Source organism: Cryptotermes secundus, unplaced genomic scaffold, assembly GCF_002891405.2.
Source record: "Cryptotermes secundus unplaced genomic scaffold, Csec_1.0 scaffold430, whole genome shotgun sequence".
In the NCBI taxonomy this organism is placed as follows: domain Eukaryota; kingdom Metazoa; phylum Arthropoda; class Insecta; order Blattodea; family Kalotermitidae; genus Cryptotermes; species Cryptotermes secundus.
This window is the reverse complement of record NW_019721010.1, coordinates 562,477-584,059: the sequence shown is the minus strand read 5'-3', so window position 1 is coordinate 584,059 and position 21,583 is coordinate 562,477. Positions and strand designations below refer to the sequence as shown.

Below are 21,583 nucleotides of genomic sequence, written 5' to 3'. Positions count from 1 at the left end.
GTATATGTGCAAATCTGATAGTTTAGGCCTCTTTGTGCTTTATGAGAATTAGCTCGCAGGGATATGTTGATCTAAAAATGAGGTAATTATTTCAACAGAAGACCGCAAATATGGGTCTAATTCTCTTAGTGGGGGGTGGAGTCCAACTGGGTCCACTCGGCACGGCGGCCACTGATTGGCCTATTGTACCTGCCCCGGGTGATTATGGTGATGGAGAATTCGGTGGAATGAAGATTGGCAGGGGAAACCGAAGTACTCGGAGAAAACCCGCCCCAGGCCCACTTTGTCCACCACAAATCCCACTTGACCAGACCCGGGCTCGAACCCAGGCCGCCGCTGTGGGAAGCCAGCGACTAACCGCTTGAGCTATGGCGCGGCCTGAGCATGGGTCTAAATGCAGCAGCTGTACTATTAAACGCGTACTCCCTACCTTTCGGCATTTTCCCCTCGCATAACAAATGACCAAACTGCACTTAAAATGTCTTATCCCGAAAATGGAACGAGATTCTACTGAACTTAATTACAGTGTTTATGTATTCATTTTGAGGGCCATGCAAAGGAAAAGACAAGCCTAGTAGTGTCAGTGCTTATAAAACTAAGCTCCGTGGTTTTAGTGCGCAAGCGAACTATACCGACCGAGCGACCGCCGTTTGTCAGCGAAGTTAGCGCCAACTTTAGGGGATAGAGGGTGTCGCCTGGTCAGCGCAACGGATCTTCACAGCCGTTAATTTTTGTTTACTAGACCGGAGTCATTGTTTATAGTCATCAGTATCTACGAGTATAAGAAGTTATCCCTAAATTTAATTAAGTGGAGTACAGTTTCATGCATTGTTTAACCTTGACACTAGATGGGGGTGAGTGGTCAACTTCACTCTCCGCCCGCTTTACCCTCTCCGGGGAAGAAGGCCCTATGTCCTTGGATAAACAGCCAAAAGAGCCCCAGTTCTGCGGTGAAATGAGAGTAATTCCTGTCCTTTTTTTTATTTGGGGTGGGGGGGGGTTGCTGGAACTCGATCGTCTAACTCATAGGAATCACCTTATTTACTGAGCTATCCCGACTGGTGTATATGAAATGCGAAAGGATAAGGATGATGATGATGATAATAATAATAAAAAGAACGACTACGTCATTTAAATACAAAAACAAGGAATTTGCTATTACCTTTATATGGACAATATCTTAGAACATTGGGGCATGTCGTAGCGTAGTTGGTTGAGGCACTATGCTACAAGTCGCAAGATCACGGGTTCAAGTCCTGATGAGGTGGAATTCTTTTCAGTTGACCTAACCCTTCCAGTCGCACTATGGCACTGGGCTCCGCTCAGCCTTTAACAGAAATGAGTACCACGAATCTTCCTGAGGGATAAAGGGCGGCCGGCACGTAAGGCTGATAAACTTACTGCCATCTGTGAGCCGATTGTCTAGAAAATTTGAGAGCCTCGACCTCTCAAAACCCTATGGGCCTCCACGGCCTCTTACAGGGATAAATTTATCTTTACCTTCCATATCTTAAAAAAATTATTCTTGGTCTCTTATTCGGTTATTTTACACGTCTTTATTGACTATTGGCGTTATGTATCACTGAATGACATAGGGAGCATGATATCGGAGGAAGTGGTCGTGGGTTACTTTAAGGTGCTTCCTCTCGCAATCGTGCGGGTGGCCTGAGGATAACCAAGAAAATACGCAGTCACGAAAACAGAACCATCACGGTGTTTCGAACCGACAACCCTCAGAATGTGAATCAGAATTATTGCATTTATATATACAGCATTCTTCTCCAGAATTTGATTGGCACTTCGATATTCACTACATACTGAGACCGGCAATATGGCTGTAGTTCCTTTCGAGTCTTAAGACGTTCCTTTTAGACCCTTAACGTACAATTGTTTGTAGCTGATTACGCCACAATGCCCAGGCGGTTGCTGAATCCTGCAATGGACGTACACGGGTCATTTGTTTAGAGCAGGCCTGTGTTAAATTTCAATTCTGGTAAGAGAATGCGTCATAAGTTCAAAGAGGAGGGGGAAGAGAATAAGAAGAAAATTGTAAAGACGAACAATATGAAAGAAGAAAGGGTGCATGAATGAGAAGATATAATTACTATTTCGATAGTGGAGAAGAAGAATAGAAGAGGAAACGTCAGAATGATAGAAGAGAAAATTAACTATTTGTACTTAGGCCTGCTTATTGTTGGGCCTCGAATATTATACCGAAGCTAAGTAGCTCTTGCAGTCGGTACAGCATGGTTATATGTTCTGTGATCATCCATCTTGATAGGTCATTTCCCCATTAATGTTTGAATAGGTAGAATGTGGTTCTTACCTTGACTTTCTTTGTTATTTTGGTATATAAGTACATGGGCAGGTACTGTCTTCTCTCGCTTGGAAACCGGAATTGTGGGTTCGAATCCCACTCAGTGCATGGATGTTTAGTTTGTGTGTGTGCGTTTTTCTGTAATTGTGTACAGGTAGAGGCCTTGCGACAAGCTGATCACCCGCCCAAGGAGTCCTACCGTATGTGTAAGATCTAGAAAAACCGAAGTGAACGGAGAAGTTCATGGAGGTAGGCCTAGGCCCACTGGGGCTGTAGCGACAAGGAAAAAAAATAGAAGTACATGAACGCCATTGGTTAGTCTGGACTTTGTACAATTACGAAACACGCAGCAAGAGCTAGCTGATACATGTCTCTTCGATCACTGTATTGAAATATCTATGGAGAGTGTGGCGACTGCCTGTACCGAGGTAGTATGCACACACAACATCCTGTGCTCGAGGCGGGGTCGCACTGCAAGGACTACGGAACTTTGTAAGTACATGTTGAAAATTACGTCACATGACTGGATGCTTGATAAGTACAAGTTCCAGGGGAATATCTTCTTTGAATATCTTGAGGTAGGAGAAAATGTGTGTGCCATGGCTTAGCCAGTCCTCATGTGTCTTCGGAAACATTATACCTAAAACAATTTAGGTATAAGGAATACATTGGAACTGATAAATAATTGTAATACCATTATCTATACCATTTATTATAAACTCATCGCTTGATGCATTCTTACTATCAATACATGCTAATTGCTTTGCGATTGTATTATATTATATTAGACTGTTCCTTTCATGTTTCGCCTTCATATGGCCATCTTCAGGGGATCTCACATTCGCATTACAGGATAACAAATTATTAAAAATTTCCATTTCACTGTGGTCTAGTGGTCAGAGTTCCTGGCTACAGATCCAGAGGCCCCGGGTTCGATTCCCGGCACTACCAAATTTTCTGAGACGTAGTGAATCTGGAACGGGGTCCTCTCAGCCTCTTGAGGATAATTGAGGAGCCACTTAAAAGGAAAAGTAGCGGCTCCGGTCTAGAAAACCGAAATTAACGGCCGTGGGAATTCGTTGCGCAGACAACGCGACACCCTCTATCTGCTAAAGTTGGCACCAACTTCGCCGGCAAGCAGCGGTCGCTCGGTCCGTACAGTTCGCTTGCGGACTAAAGTCATGGAATTTGTTTTTGTTTTTTTCCATTTCAGAATTATATAACCATATATTATTAGAAGACCGTGTTAACAATTTAATATTTTACAATTTATTTATGCCTGCAATTAAGGCTACGTATCTCCGATCGCAATGCCCACACCGTTTGCAATGTGTTTTATTTTTCTGCCCCCGAACGCTTGTATCATATATTGGAATGCCATTCCAGGTATAAATTCCTGTATACGTCTGTTCTTGTTTGATTTGTCCTGTGCAGGTAGAGGCCTAGCGATAGGCTGATCACCTGTCCAAGGAATCCTACCAAATTCCCATACGTAAAGAGTCCGAAACCCCAACAAAAAGACATAGAACTACATTGACTTATCTTGCCACGCAAGGAGATGACTAGATATGTAGTTAATTATATGGCTTATTATATGTACATCATTATTAATATTATGATATTCTCTAGTAGTTTAATATCGCTTCATGCATTGTTTTATGTATTTATCTAATCTAATAGTCAGTGCTGTTGAAGATAAAATCCTTATACAGACTTAAGCAATATTTTGAAGATGTAAGTATGACGTACATACTGCAAGGATGGGGCGAAAGATTGCTGCTGATAAGCCATGTTTAGAAATATTCTCTGTGCTATTTATAGACATCTTGAATTAATATGTCAACTTACGGCTTATCAATTATCGTAATGCAACTAAAATTTACATTTTTATTTCGCCATACTTAATTTTAAATTTCCATAAAAATGACAAAAATATTGTATATGTTTAATAACAAATTTCTGTGCGCCATTAGAAATTTCAGGACTGCATTTATTGTCGCTCAACTGCAATGTTTCAGGTTTTTTATTGCTGGTGGGGTGGGACTAAGTTCCTTGTACTGCTGTCACTTCTGGCCTATTGTACCAGCCCCAGATGATAGGTGAGGGTGACTGTGGAGCAATTGGTGGAATGGAGATGGGCAGGGGAAACCGAAGTACTCGGAGAAAACCTGCCCCAGCGCCACTTTGTCCACCACAAATCCCACTTGACCACACCCGGAATACTGAAATGTTTGTACTATTTACAGCAGGAACCTGAAAATGCAGCAGAATGCCTGTCATCCGTAGCATAACCTTCATAGAAATGGGTTAATTAGATCAGAATTAGCTGGAACGTAAACAGGGACACACAAAACCAACACGAAACTATTTTCTGTTATACACTATTCTTTGTTGTATACAAATATACTGTCACATATTCGGGGTTGCGTAACGAATAGTAGTGGGTTCTGGATCTGATGACAGTTACAACCAATTATAACAGCTCACAGTCAATGGCTTCCTAAGGCTCGCTCCATTCCTTACTGGACCACGAGCGCCTTCTGTTCCATTGTGACGAATGACAAACGACGAATCACTGCTCACACCTTGAACTCCTGACTAAATTCTGAATTCCCTTACGAATGAATCACGTCTCTTTCATAACTTCCAGTAGGCCAGAATATGTCACCATTCCAACTGGTTCCTCTGCTATTCTGTGTTATCCGTTGCTGCGGAAACTGTGTTTCGCGACTTGCTACCTAGCAACGACTCGTTCGTTGCAATTTGTTGCAGCGGGAACGTGATTACCGAGCCGTTGCTCAGCAATTGACATCCGCTCTGGCTCCACTGTTCCGACTTTCAGACGGTGTTTACCGAAGCGTTGTCTAACAGCTTACATATTCCTTCACAATGTTTTAGCTAAAACCTCTGGAAACTGAACTCGAAGTTTCAACACCGATGTAGCCATTGGATACGAGCCTCAACCTATTCTGTCCGCCTCCCATCCTCACAGCCTATTGTCCTGATCGTCTTTTCAGTCTGCTTTCTAACATGATTCCCTATCAGAATTTTGAATTCATTTTTATCTCTTCCTTCCGAGACACAGTAGTAACTTCATTAATTTCATCGGACTACCATCAGGTGACATATATAAATCACTAAGTTCCTCGTTATGTAATGCCCTTAATTACCCATTCGCGTCATCTTTCTTGGGTCCCCCAGCAATTTAAATTAAATTGAAAATTTTCCAATCGTGACTATTAATACCTATTCCTAACTTTTTTTTTTTTTTGTATATTGATGAGTGCTGGTCACGGTAGCCGAGCAGTCTAGGGCATAAACTGTCTTCGCTCGATCGAAAACCGGTATCATGGTTTCGAATCCCACACAAGGCATGGATGTTTGTTATATGTGTGCGTGTTTATTCTGTGTTTATATTGGCATGTGTTTAGATAGAGGCCTTGCTACGAGCTGATCACTCGCCCAAGGAGTCCTACTGTCTGTAAAATGATCATGAAGGGCCGCGCCATAGCTCAAGCGATTAGTCGCTGCCTTCCAATCGAGGCGGCCCGGGTTCGATCTCGGGTCTGGTCAAGTGGGATTTGTGATGGAAAAAGTGGCGCTGGGGCGGAATTTCTCAGAGTACTTCGGTTTCCCCTACCATTCTTCATTCCACCAAATTCTCCATCTTCAAAATCACCCGGGGCAGGCTACAATAGGCCAATCAGTGGCCGTCGTGCCGACTGGATCCAGTTGAACTCCACCCCCCACTAAGCGAATTAAAAAAAAATGTTCATGAAACTGAAAATCAGAAGCCAGGGCCCAAGAGGGCTGTAGAGCCAGTGAAAAAAAATATTGATAATAGTATTATAGATATGAAACTTCCAATGATCTTTGACCTTATTAGGCTTCATCAAACAGATCAACGCTCAATTGACTAGCAGCAAAACCAACCGAGCAAGAGTCAAACGCTCAAATATCATTACAGTTTTAAACTTCGGTCGTACGCAACTAAAAACTTACCAGTTAACTGAGTCATCTACAGACTGCAGGAGATGCAGGAGAGAGATTCATGCCCATTTCAGTCATTGCACAGTTTGCCGTGATCTGTCGGAATTGTAATTGTACTGAAAGAACCATCAGGTATGGCTATTTAAAAATCCAATTCCTCCCACAAGTGTACCAAGTACTCTGGCGTGACTGAATTTTATAAATGATTATACCCCTTGTGATAGCAGTGTTGCCAATCCCGCTGATGTACCCTACCGACAAGTTCTGCGCGCTGTCAGTACATATTAACGATTCGAAACAGGCCTGCCCATTATAATCCTCAATTTATTCTCACGCGAAGAAATATAAATGCATAATTACCTATTCAAATGATTATATAGGCATTATGCCTAAGATAATTTGTACTATCACAGCAACATCGGCCTAAACCTACCATTATTAAGACTTGCACCAAACGTTAGGTGGGCGGGACATGTAGCACTCATGGAAAAGATGAGGATAGATATAAAACTTTAGTTGAAATGCCCGAAACGAAGAAATAACTTGAAAGATCTAGGATTCGATAATATTAAAATGGAACTTAAAGAAACAGGATGGGAAGAGAGTGGACCGAATTCATTCGGCTCAAAATACAGACCAGCGGCGGGTACGTATAAGCACTATAACCTTCGATTTCCATGAAAGACGCAGAATTTCTTGGCTAGCTGAGCGACCGTAAACTCCTTGAAGACTGTGCAGTATGGAATTTGTTAATCATTGCGACTCCGTGCACAGTCATTACACAGACCCGAAGCCATCATTGCCTTTATTGCAAGTGTATATGCCTGATTCATTTTGTAAGATTTGAGGTTTTCACGGCGGTGACTATGAAAAATGCTGTCTCATGGGATGTGGCACCATGTAGATCTTGTGTAAACCGACGTTTCGAAGGAACGTATCGCCTCACGCTTCTCACCCTGGTTCCTCGCTCGCGGATCTTTTTACCCTGAAGATGGAGGCGATACGTTCATTCGAAACGTCGGTTTATCCAATATCTACACTGCGCCACATCCCAGAAGACGGCATTCTCCATGATTCATTTTGGCACAGAATGCTTCCAGACAGTCTCGAGACTAAAAGCAAACCACGTCCTCATTACACACCCGCCTCAGCAGCGTGCCCTGAATTTTTAATTTCCCTCTGTAATGTTAATTGCAGCGTTCTTATCTGCCGTGTGTGGTGCCGGTAGGGTGAATTACAGGTATAATGGGTTCTGACAGTAGCAGTGACAAATATGAATTTTTGTGGTAAATGTCACTATTTTCAACTCTCATATAAACAGTTAAACTAATCTGGAAATTTGTACTTTAATTATGAATATTCCTACAACTTTTATACCCGTGTTATTTGATATTTTGCATATTTCATTAGATTTGATATTAATTTATTATAAAATGTATTATTGAATAGCACACATACGTATAAGCTACATATTTTTCTTGCATTCAATTAAATATTGTACATGTCATAGAAATTAATTAGTAATACGCATTATGGGAAATCATGTAAATTATACTTGCAGATTTTAATGAGTTCCACTATGGCATTATGGAATAGCCTCTTGAGTTCTTGCAGAACATTCTTAAAGGTTATATGCAAGTTTCGTGTGCATTACGGATTATTTCGAATGTTTAAGAAGTAAATAAAATTCTCCTTTTATTTTTCAATGCATATATCAACACGAAACAAAATCCAACTAGATATAACAGATAATTCTCCTTTGTATTTTGCTGCATTTTTACCGCAGGACTACTGAAACTATATGATATAAACTTTAGAGATATTAACGGAGCATTTTTGCCTACATGATGCCATTTTAGATCCCATGAAGACCCATTAGGTTATGAGACATCGCGGCTCCCACATTTTCTAGACAATTAAGTGACAGATGGCGGTAAGGTCGTCAGCCTTAGGCGCCGGCCGCCCTTTATCACCAGAAAGATTCCTGGTACTCATTTCTGTTAGAGCCTGAGTCGACCATAGTGCGGCTGGAAGGATTAAATCAACTGAAAACAATTCCACATCATCGGGACTTGAACGCACGACCTTCCGGCTTGTAGCATAGTGCCTGAACCAACTACGCTACCGTGTGCCCCCAAGATATTACTAGGATCCACATTTTCTTCAATAACATAGCACTGAAAGAAGTGAATACCTTTAACTATCTGAGCTGCAATATGGGCTTCTGTATGGAGGCGAGACGAACATTAAATGTTCAGAAATACGAAAATGTATACAAGAGACTGAAGCAATAAATCGAGAAATCAAAAACATATTAGAGCAATAGGCCACGAAGTATGCATAGTGCGTAAACTTTCTTAATTTTACTCACTTTTGTTTAATTATTTACAAAGCCTTGCAACTTACGAACAAATTGTTTCGTACATAAAAAATTATGTCTCATATTTCTCTTGTTCAGAACAACTTCATTCCGTTAAATATTCAGTTGTGTCTCTCTCCGATCCCTGCTTTGGATGCGTGCAAGCGAGCATGTAGATCAGCATGTCAAGAGCCTCTTATTATCACCCAGTTCCAATTAAAACAGGGATGAGTTGAATTTTAGTGAAACTTCCGAGTATGAAACTACATAAACAAATTTACGACAGATTGTAGTAGAACTTCCCATTATCAAACTGTGTGAATGTCGGTTCACCGAGACTCGAGTTCCATGCGGATGGATGGAAGGCTACAAACAGACATGTATACAAACCTGACATGTGAAAGCACCAAAATCATACTACACTTAGAATTTACAGTTCTTTATCAACTTCTGCCTCATATATGGATGTGAAACATGGACAGTGGGGAAAACAGACGTAAACATATTATCAGCATAGGAAATTAATTTTACGAGAAGAATTGCAGGTTACATCATGTTAGACAGAAAGAAATGAAGGAATTGCAGAGAACTTATTGAACTGGAATCGACGCATTATTGCATTTACCACCGAAAGGAGATGTAGAAGTTTGGGAAGACCATTGAAGCCTTTACATGGAACCTTAGCAGGCCAAGAAATACTGTTGTTGCGCTGTGTCACTCAACGTCGCGGGTAGGAGGATAGAAATCCTACTTCTTATTCTGGAGATCTGTGCTCAAATCTTCTTCCGGGGACTCCTGACTGATGTTTTCTTGGAATCCTTCAGGCACTCTTAAAAAATTTGGACGAGACCCTACTTAGAATTATTTCGCTACTGCGTCTTTTTACGTCATTTCGCTAATCATGCTACAAGCCGACACTGTGTAGTCTGTGCTACAGTCGTTGTCGCTGAACCTTCAATAATTTTATTTATTTATTTATTAAGCAATCAGAATGTACAATTCTATAAGGTAGTTTGCTGGCGTAAAAGCTGTGATGCTCTTTAATGACGTGACGAGTCCCTTCCAGTGGGAGGTTCCTCTTAGTTTTCTTTTAGGTCAGCTGGCCAGTATCTTCGGAGTCTCCGATTGTGTTACGGTTCAACGAGTGGCTGTAGTACGTCGTTTGGGTGATTTGCTAGTTTGTTGTGGTGTGAGATACTTTTTTCTCTGATGACGTCCTTGATGTATGGTGTATTTAGATCTGTATGTACCGTTTGGCTGTTTACATACCAGGGTGCGTTTGTTATAATTCGAAGAATTTTTGACTGGCCTCTCTGGATTATTGATATATTTGATTTGCTAGCGCAGCCCCAGAGCTCGATTCCGTAAGCCCAGATTGGTTTGATTATTGTCTTATAAAGCAGGACTTTGTTTTCTATGGATAGGTTGGAACTTCTTCCAATTAACCAGTTTAGCTCCTTGGTTTTTGAGTCTATCTGTTCGCGTTTTTTGTTTACGTGGTCTTTCCAAGTGAGTCTACTATCCATATGGATTCCGAGATATTTAACGCTTGGAGACTGTGGGATATTGTTATTATTCAGTCTTACTTGCGGGCAATGCTCTTGCCTTAGCGTGAAGTTCACTTGGATAGTTTTAGTCTCGTTTATTTTATTTTTCAATTTGTGTAGCCATGCTTGTATTTGGTTTAAGTGGTTTTGTAGCATACTGGTGGCCTTTGCTGGATTTGAATGGGTCGCTAGGATGACTATCATCTGCGAAGGTTCCTGTGGTGGTGTTATCATCCGCTGGTAGGTCCGCCGTATAGATAAGTATAATAGTGGTCCTACTACACTGCCTTGCGGTACCCAAGATTTTATAGTAAAGTTAATGGATACTGCTTGATTGATTCTTACTCTGGATTCCTTGTCGTTGATGTAGGACTTATATAATAGTCCTCTGTGCCAGACTATCGAAGGCCTGCTTTTTATCTAGGAATACAGAAATACAGTATTCTTTATGATCGAGTGAACCTTCAATAAATGAAAAGAAATGTCTCAATATATTCTGTGGCAAGAGGTTTCACGAAAGGATTCCAGTTCCTAACGACAACTTTTAAGTTTAGAGAATTCTTGAGCAAGTAATGCGATGACGTTAATAAATGAGTAGGAGCTCTAATTGTACTGCACACCGACTTGTCACTGCCCTTAGGAAACTGTTTACACCCTCCCCCAAAAGCCTTATCAAATGAGCGCTCAACAGTATATTTTGTATTTATTAATTAAAGACTGGGTAACCCAGAACTTAATTACAATTAAAACTAGTTGGATAACTAACGATTAATTTTTTCAAAACCTAATATACTACGTAAATTAAAACTTCCACTTCCACTGAATTACTTAGTACTTTCACATTTAACTAGTTCGAACCGTTTCTTCGGTGTAAGTTGTCTAATGATATTGTTCACGTTGAGAAGTCTGACACTCCAATGTTGACACGGTTTTGGAGTCTCTTTTCATGAGAGGTGGCGGACTTAGCGATGATATCTGTAACCGTCTCGATCCCAAGGTCACGATGGAGGTCACTGTTACGAACGTACCATGGTGCGTTGACAATACGCTTTAGCACTTTGTTCTGATAGCGTTGAATCACTTGAATATTGGATTCACTGGTGCAGTCCCAGAGCTGGATACCATAACTCCAAACTGGACGTAGAGTTTGTTTGCATTATGTAAGTTTACTGTGGATTGATAGCTCAGAATTGCGTCCAAACAACCAATACATTTTTCTGAACTTATTGCTGAGCGCATCACGTTTTTATTGATATGCTCTTTCCACCGTAACTTGGCGTCTAGAGTTATTCCAAGATATTTCGCTGTGTTGGCGTATGGAACTTGAGTGCCATTGATGAAGATTGATTGTTGTGCAATCCTCTTGTTTGTAAAGTCAGTATGTACTGATTTGGATTCGTTGAGTTTAATTCGCCATTTTTTGTTTACAGCTAATTGTAGATTTCTAGTTGAGCTTTCAACAGTCTCTCCTACTGCCATGACTACTGTATCATCTGCAAACGTGGCTATAGTACTGTTCGATGTAGTTGGCACATCATTAATATAAAGTAGATATAGGACTGGCCCCAGTACACTTCCCTGTGGGACACCAGCCTTGAGTTGAGCTTTCAACAGTCTCTCCTATTGCCATGACTGCTGTATCATCTGCAAACGTGGCTATAGTACAGTTCAATGTAGTTGGCACATCATTAATATAAAGCAGATATAGGACTGACCCCAGTACACTTCCCTGTGGGACACCAGCCTTGATTATCTTCAGTTCTGAGTACGGGTCTTCGAGTTTGACATGGAAATACCGATTGGTTAAATAAGATTTTAGGAGTTGGTAGAAATGATCGGGTACAATTGATCTCAATTTGTGAAGTTGGCCTTTATGCCATACTCTGTCAAAAGCTTGTACAATGTCAAGAAAGACAGCAGAGCACACTCCTTTGTTTTCAAGCGTTTTTTCAATGATGTCAGTGATGCGATGCACCTGGTCAATTGTCGAATGGGTTTTTCTAAAGCCAAACTGATGCTTTGGCACTAGGTGTTTCTCTTCAATGATGGGTTCAAGACGTTTAAGCATCAGTTTCTCAAATAGCTTAGACATAATAGGCAGTAATGAAATTGGTCGATATGATTCCACTTCGCTTAGATTCTTACCAGATTTCGGGATCATGATTACTTCAGCAGTTTTCCATGCATTTGAGACATGATTTAGTCGAATGCAAGCATTGATTAACGTGGTCAATTTTACCAAGGCTTTCCTTTTAATGTTCTTGAGAATTTCACCTGTGATAAGATCAAATCCAGGTGCTTTTATCGGGTTGAGATTAGTTCTCATTTCTTCCACAACTTCTTTAGGAATAACCAATGGAATCTTGTCCAGATAATCATTCGAGTTGAGAACTGGTAATGTATCCGGTCCAGGATTTGGATGGAATCTTTTTTCAAGATGTTGTGCAAATATATTTGATTTCTGAAAATTATTACGAGCCCATCTTCCATCCATTTTTATATGTGGTACTTGAGCTATTGGTCTTTTTAAATATTTTGTAGCTTTCCAGAGTGAGTACTCAGTGCTACGATCTGGAGTGATTTCTCTGAAGAACTTGTTAATTGATGATTGTTTGATATTTTTTATTTCCTTGGATAATTATTGGCTGGCTCTATTGAGAAGGGTTTTATCATGTGGATTTCTTGATTGTTGCCATTTCCTTCTGAGTTTGCATTTATCGGCTATTAGGTTTTTGATTTCTTTTGGGAAGTTAAGACCTTTTAGTTTAGTTTCGATAACAGGTGTGCTATTCCATGCAGCTTCCTGAATGGCAGTCGTAAAAGCAATCAATTCTTATTCTAGTTGAGCGGCAGTTTTAAGCAGTACTGATAGATTAATATTACTCTCTAATAGGTAGTTAAAATAGTCCTAGTCTGTGTATTTGTTAGTTAGTACTGGGTTTTGATCTTTCATTATGATTTTATCGCTAATTGTGAGACATATTGGTGAGTCATCTGAATTCAGGTCAAAACCTTCTTTGATTCTAATATAGTCTGATGAGATATTTTTGACAACAAAGAAATCGATTAAATATGGAGTTCTTTTTGGATCTGTGGGCCAGTACTTTGGTTTGCCAGTAGAGACAATCTTACATCCAAAGTTTGCAGCAGCCTTGTATAACTCGCGGCCTTTGGTAGTTATGAGCCTTGAGCCCCAGTGGGTGTGTGTTTGGCATTGAAGTCAGCTCCAATAATGAAGCGACTATTCATTTTGTTGAATAGTGTTTCAACAGTAACTAAATCACTTTTATGCATTAAACTGTTTGCAGATCACTGCAGAGGAGCGAATTCTTTTTCTCCAACCGACATTTTAGCTTCTTTTCTTGTTAACACATCAGAATTGTGAGCAATAAATAGAAGAGTGTTTATCTTCCTTTTATTTCTTTAACTTCATTTGTAAACCGCTTTTGTATTTAATCATACGAATACATACTACGATGGATCGGCGAATGAAGGAAGATAATTCAGAGAGAAAATGACGCATGGCACAGGTGGAACGGAAGTGGCAATCTAATCTCAGGCTCAACAGACATCATCCCAAGGCACCGACTGCAGTGATCGGAGGGACCCACTGCTAGAGGCCCACAGAAGTAGTAAAAAGTGGAAAAACTGCGAATCTGATTTGTTTTCGGGGTTTACAGGTGCTGGCGATGCACGGCGTGTCTTGCGCAACAAAGCACTATCGAACAGTTCCATGTTTTCTGTTTACTTTCGCAGCCATCTTGAAACCACTCACCCAGAATGTACAATCGGAATATCAAGCGGCAGCTTGGCGAACGCATTATGGCTACAAAAACCGACTATAAAATTGCAACCGTAAGCCATTACAAGGTGAGCTACTGTGTTGCACTAGCGGGAGATGCTCATAAAATCACGGAACATTAATTGAGCAATGTGCTATGGAAGCAGTTGTGGTTTGCTGGACGAACGGGCAAACAAAGCTTCAAAATACTCAATTGTCGGATAATATAGGGTTTTAAGTTGATATAGTAGAGGGGCCTTATATCATAAAATAGCTTTTTCTCGAGAATGTACCAAATGGTTTTCTGTGACATTAGCCAATCTTTCAGTTACATATAGCCCAGGTTTTCGGGTTGCTTTCCCCGTGCTACAGGTGACGCATCCTGGGTGAGAAATACATTTTTATTTACGGGGATACGCAATATGACACTACAAGTTTAGGAGACCATGATAGACTTTTCCGCTGATTTCACCCTAAAACAAAACTCCACTGAATTACCGTTGATTGTAATGTGATATACTCTCCTTCAAGAATATCCAGGAAGTACATAAACGTGCAGTGCTCAGAATTCTGCCGTGTCTCGCAACTTATCAATGCGAAGGCCGGCGGGTACAAAACCAACTGATGCAGCAGACTGGATGTTGTACTTTTCGTGAAGGTAAAAGCTTGCAATAAAAGTCAACATTTTGAGAAGTAAAACAGCACCACTCCCCACATCATTGGAAGGTAAAATTGAAATGACTAATCTCATGTTTAAGCCGGTCACGGTAGCCGAGCGGTCTAAGGCATGCACTGTCTTCGCTCGCTTGGAAACCGGGATCGTGGGTTCGAATCCTACTCAGGGCATGGATGTTTAGTGTTTGTGTATATGCGTTTTTCTGTGTTTGTGGAAAGATAGAGGCCTTGCGACGAGCTGATCACCCGCCCAAGGAGTCCTACCGAATGTTTAAGATCTAGTAAACCGAAGTGAAACGGAGAGTTTCATGGAGGTAGGCCTGGGCCCAAATTGGGGATGTAGCGCCACAGGAAAAAAGAAAAATCTCATTTCTCTGTTTCATGTGAAACTAGAGCAGTTGTTAAAAATAGGGGTCCAAACCTACGGGATTGCTGGGTTTTTGGGCTTTGTTCGTAGCCTGGTATTCTAAACAACACTAAAGAATTTAATGGTGGTTCATGAACCAATGTGTTTACAATAAACTTCATTTCACACTGACGAAGTTAGTTCAATTGCGCTCCGCTTTGATGTGTTCGATTAGAATTGAAGTTAATATAAAAGTGTTCTACAACAATTAGTTTTTAGTTTTTGAGTTTTATTGGCTTAAGATCTTCAAAGTACTTGATGGATTCCTAAGGGCCCCAGAGCAAAAAGAAAGAAAAAATTCGCGAAATACTAACTCATGTCTTCGCGTATATCAATTCGAGTTGCTTTTGAAGAAACTTTCTGCACAGACAAATTCGTCAAATAAATGTTATTATGGATACCAAATACCAAATTTGTAAGATCGTTTTGAATATAAAATGTACGGACTGGCCAACAAGCAAATATACGCTCCCAGTTATGCCGTATGTAATGGATTTTGTGCAAGAAAGAAGAGAAAACTGGTCAGAAAAGGAAATAAATGAAAGGAGCACAATAGAATAAAAATTCTAATAACGGTATACGATAATACTTATAAATAACACTTGAACCTTCTTGACACAGCAAGTTCAACGTCTGTAGCCACACGGAAGGACGAAGAACTGCCACCTTTCTCATTATCGGCCATACAAGTATGTATAGATTTCTTTCCAACGCCATAATCCCTTGGCAATCCTGTATCTGGTCTCGGGCGGTAAACCCAAAGTAAATCCAGTTTATTCCTTGGTGTAGCTGTGTATACGTCATTTCGTACCGTATCGTGAGTCTTGGTCATGCGACAGTACTACGGGACATTGTAAGTATCTTGTAAGGAAACAGGGTGGGCAACCACATTCATTATTCACGTGCAGAGTTGCACAGCCCCCTACAAACACGTACAAGTGATTTATCTGAAACACAAGTCATTAAATTCCTGCCGCGCTGCACCCTGTTTGACTCTCTGTGACGCAAGCTTATGAGTTCACTTTTCAGTGTATTTTACAATCACTTTATATGTGAGTGTTTTTCCATCTGCATCAATATGTCTAGTGTTAGAAACAAATTTTGCTAACCCAGTGCCACCATCATTGTCAGCGGTCTGTGTAGGTGGATTATGTAAAATCAACCTTCCATCTTTTATGTAACGTACGATTAGCGTTTAGTTTTGTGGGTATTACGGAAGTATGATTTAATAAGAATGATGTAGTTAGTTTGCTTCATAACTTGTACTCTTCTCCAAGTATAATTAGAGTGATCAAGTCAAGGAGGATGAGGTCGGCCGGACATGTAGCACTCATGGGGAGAAGAGGCATGCATATAGAATGTTGGAAGTAAAGCGAGAAGGAAGGAGACCACTGGGAAGACAAAGAAGTAGGTGGGTGGACAATATTGAAATGGTTCTTAGAGATATAGGATGGGATGGTATGGATTGGATTGATCTGACTCAAGATAGGGACCAGTGGAGGGCTCTTGTGAACACGGTAATAAACCTTCGGGTTCCATAAAATGTTCGGAAGGACTTGAGTAACTGCACAATTTGCATATTCTCAAGTAGGGCTCGGCTTCATGAGTGAGTGCGTGAAGTAGTTTAGTTTCGTAAGGTGGGCTGGTACTGAGTCCACTTGGTACGTCGTCCACTAACTGGGATACTGTATCAGCCCCGGATCATAGATGATGAGTGTAAAGCAGTCGGTGGAATGAGAATTGATAGAGGAAACCGAAGTACTCGAAGAAAACCTGTCCCAGTGCCACTTTGTTCACCACAAATCCCACATGTCCTGAGGTGGGCTCGAACCAGAGCCGCCTCTTTGGGAAGCCTGCGACCTACCGCCTGAGCTATGGCACGGCTATAGTGGGAATGGAGTATATAAGACGGCGCTAATTTCTTACAGCTATTTACAGAAAGTATGTGACAAGTCGGCAGAATAATTTGTGTAGAAACGGTTCGTGAGTTAGAACGGAGGTGCGAAAATTTTTCTTCGAAAGGCTCAATGAAAGGTGATAAAAGAATAACAGTATAAATTGTGTGATCCACTATCAGCACTCACCAAGTTAATGCTGAGGATAGTGCTCCTTGCAGTTCTTGCGTAGCGTCTCAGTATTTGATTTAAATGTTGACTTCTCAATGCACAAAACTGCAGTCAGATATTCATCTCTTGCATATGATATAATATTTAACTTTGTTAATGGAAATGCTTTTTCGCAGTTCTACAGTGAACTGATAACATTTTTTTTCCGAAGTATTTAGAAATAGTGATATTTTAGAAATAGTGATGGTCCTGGTAAGTTGCCTGCAACACCTCGTGAAATAAGATAATTGTGTACATACGGAACATGACATCCCCGCAGGAAGCCGCAACAATTGCGAAATATCCATGTAAATTTTAATTTGTATTTGTACCTGAATGTGTGTACTATTCGCCAACTTGTGCATTAATAACTTTCTTCTTCCAGCCCTCGTTCTTCACTTGTAAGGATATATAAGCTTGTTGTGGCGTCACATCTGTGTTTCTGTTTCGCTAAATAATTGTTTAACGAATTGGTGGGTTTTCGTGTAGCTTCATATGCACATCGCGTCACTAAAGACAATTCCAGACTTCTCTTTTTAACAGTAACATCACTAACACCAACATTTCAACCGCATGGACTTCTGAGGTGTACGTGATGTTCGCGACATCTAGTGTGACATCTTGAAGTATTATCCAGGAACGTGCTGCTCTTGCCGTGCCAACTCCCTTATAGTATTTGAAACGATATTAGGCAACAGCGACATCTGTTTTTCTTTCGATGAGCACATTATGAACGGAAGGTGGATCCTGTGCCCAGCTTGTGTTAATTAGGGCATTGATATGCTGAAATTTCTCACCTATCATGACAGTCTGATGACTATTCTAGGATTTTTTTTTCCTTGGCACTACAGCCCCAGTGGGCCTAGGCCTACCTCCATGAACTTCTCCGTTCACTTCGGTTTTTTCTAGATCTTACACATTTGGTAGGACTCCTTGGGCGGGTGATCAGCTCGTCGCAAGGCTTCTAATTGTACACAAACACAGAAAAACGCACGCACACAAATTAACATCCACGCCCTGAGTGGGATTCGAACCCATGATCCCAGTTTCAAAGCGAGCGAAGACAGTACATGCCTTAGACCGCTCGGCTACCGTGACCGGCATTCTGCTAGGATTACTTAGTGGAAAACCCCGTTGGGACGGCCGTAGCCGCAAGCGATTCATTTTATTTTTATACACTGTTGCCTTGTTTTGATGGACGTATGTCGCTCTTACACTATAAATCCAGATACGGTTCATTACAAACAAAATAAGAAAACGGAGAACGTAGGTGAAAGAGACGCTGTAGGTCTAAGCAACATTTTTTTTTTTCCTTTGGCGCCACAGCTCCAATTTGGGCCTTGGCCTACCTCCATGAAACTCTCCGTTTCACTTCGATTTACTAGATCTTAGACATTCGGTAGGACTCCTTGGGCGGGTGATCAGCTCGTCGCAAGGCCTCTACCTGTACACAAACACAGAATAACGCGCGCACAAGCACGCACGCACACACTGAATATCCGTGCCCTGAGAAGGTTTCGAACACACGATCCCGGCTTGCGAGCGAGCGAAGACATGCCTTAGACCAGTGTTCCGCAACCGGTGTACCGTCACAAGGTGAAAGGTGTGACGCGAACTTTTACCTATTGTAAGAAATTAATTGTCGAATTTTATTCGTTTTATTTTATCCCAGTTACCGTGTTTCATGTGCTTGTATTTTATTCTCAGCCACTGCACCGATTAAATACGATGAAGCTTGTTTATTCTCTATTACCTGCTGTGATTTTTTATGTACAGTAATGTTGTATAAACGTAAATTATTTATTTTTATTTTTCTCGCATCTACGCGGCTTCTTTGATATGCTTGCTGCATGTTCTGTATACGTGCTTTTCCCCAAAACTGCAGGGATTAGCATGGGTTTTCCTGTCTTTTATAACGCTGTTTTGGTATTTGCCCTTGTTTGTTAGAAGTTAGAGCTTCTTCAACTTTATGACTTTCTTCCTGTAACGATGCACCCGCCGATTGTTGGATTTCATTTAAAATTATAAATATTTCAAAAACAAGTCGGTATAGTGTCACGTCTTCCGTTTGAAGAGTAACGATCCCGCGTTTTACAATTGTTTCAGTTCTATCACAGCTGTGCTCTGAAGTAGTTCGCAAATTTTGGTTGCTAGTTAGAGAATTACAGATGGGTCGTTTGAGATGTCCCCGACTGTATGGCCACTTGCTGACGGCAATAAAGTGGTGATGGACACAATTAAAGAACATTTAGAAATGCTGCAGCAGAAATTCAATAAGTATTTTGGAGAGAGTGTACAAGATTTCGACTGGGTTCGCCATCCATTTGTTGTGAATTCAGAACATCTTCCGATTAATATACAAGAGGAACTCGCAGATTTAAAAGCAGATAGAACATTGAAACTAAAACTTCTCGATGTGACTTTGGATAAGTTTTGGTTGTCAATAATGAGTGAATACCCGGCTATCTCCGAGATGGCAGTTAATATGTTATTGCTATTTTCAACTACATATTTGTGTGAACTGGGCTTCTCGACGTTAACTGAAATTAAGACATCAAAGAGGGAGCGGCTCAAATCCATCGATGAAGAAATGAGACTTGCGTTGTCAACGATTCCACCACGGATCAGTCGCCTGTGTGCAGCTACGCAGGCGCAAGTATCACATTGAAGGTATGAGTAGAATTACTGTATTTACTTTAATAGTAATAGAAGTGTATTTTCTACACTCTACAGTGAATTAAAGTTCATTAATTGTTAATAAATGCACGAGTCGATTTCTGTTTAATGATAATAAAATAACAATATAATAATATTATATTAATAAGTTGATCATGTTACGTATTTATATTAATTGTCTGACATCATGCGTTTTTGAGGGGAATAACATTTTGGTGTGCCGTGTTGAGTCATGGATACTTCATGGTGTGCCGCGAGTAGAAAAAGGTTGCGGAACAGTGCCTTAGACCACTCGGCTACCGTGACCGGCAAGTAACGTTACATTTTTATATTAAAGAAGGAACACGACGATAATTAAAAGGTTTGTCATTTGTATAATACATTTGCTAAACTATTGTAAATTAATTTCTTCTTGAATATTTGTAGCTGTTGATGAAGATTTCATTTGAATGTTAATATTTTTGCGGAAATATGTGTGTGCTTCTTAAGCAGTTAAATCTTTTGCATACAAGTTATATATTTTTGTGTTTAAGCGATCACCTATTGACTTTTCCCCCTATATCGAAGTCGTTTTGAAACGACACTTACTGAGGACTGCTTCTGTCGAAGTGCTTGTTCATGCATTTCTTTTTTCCATATTGTGTTACGTCATTTTGTCGGAGATTTCAAAAAAGAGTCCAATGTAAAAAGTATATCTATTTAGCCTACACTTTTATAATATCAGAAAGTGTATACTTTTCTTTTTAAATTTCTGCTACCATCATCAGCTTATTATTATCTCAGGATATCTTTGAGACGGCTCGAAAACTTTATTTTTATGAACAAAATCAGCTGTGTTGGAAGATTCAGTAATTTTGTGCATGTTGGTTGCGATCCTGGGTCGGAACAAAGAACATGTACTGCAAATACGCGAGAGAATTTTAAGCAGTTTATAAATTTATAGGAATTAATAGCAATTTTAACAATAATTATAAGCTTTGTTTTGCAAAGCTTTAATTGTACTCTCAACTTCGAGATCAGGATATCAGTTTCGTCCGTATTTGTTTAGAAAGAGAGTGAAAGTAAATGTAGTGACTACGCCCTTTTTCTTGTGAACTTATCTATGACATTTACTGCAAGTAACAATTCCGAATATCGATCAATTGATATATATACTTTACTCCGTGGCTTTAGCCCGCAAGCGAATTATACCGACCGAGCGACCGCCGCTTGTCGGCGAAGTTAGTGACAACTTTAGTAGATAGAGTGTGTCGCGTGGTCAGCGCAACGAATTTCCACGGCAGTTAATTTCGGTTTTCTAAACCGGAGCCGCTACGTTTCCATTCAAGTAACTCCTTATATTTCCTCGCCCAATAATTCTCATAATTATATATACATTATATTACATATATATCTTCTCACCCTCTGAAGATAAATAACATAGCATTGAAGAACTGCATATCCAGGATACATTGCTTCATAATGCATGGCTCTGGAAGATATGGAAAGGAGATACAGAAGAAGCAGCAGCAGACGTAAGTAATATACGTATATTTCCATTGTTTTAGCTTATTGGTTTTTTGCTATTTCTGGTCTGAGCTCGCAAGAAGTCACGTCATGTGGCATCTTTTGGCCGTCAGTAATCTGTAATTCAATAGGTGTTAAAACATTAATTAATTTATTAATTTTGAAAAATCACATTGTAATACGTTCTCTTGTTAGCAGTAGACTTACGTTTCTGTGAAGAA

General features: G+C 40.3%; 1 protein-coding gene across 5 annotated transcripts in view; it reads left to right on the top strand.

Moving 5' to 3' along the window:
* LOC111875080 (protein NDRG3) overlaps window positions 1–21,583 on the top strand; it is a 208,894-nt gene that overhangs the window by 43,822 nt on the left and 143,489 nt on the right. Inside the window, exon 1 of one of the 5 annotated variants that reach the window (XM_023871187.2) lies at window positions 2,736–2,809. The exons of the other annotated variants lie outside the window; for them this stretch is intronic. Within the exon in view, the coding sequence (XP_023726955.1) occupies window positions 2,751–2,809 (59 nt within the window). The 5' untranslated portion in view covers window positions 2,736–2,750. Of the gene's footprint in view, window positions 1–2,735; window positions 2,810–21,583 lie in introns of those variants that run through there. 5 annotated transcript variants of the gene reach the window in all.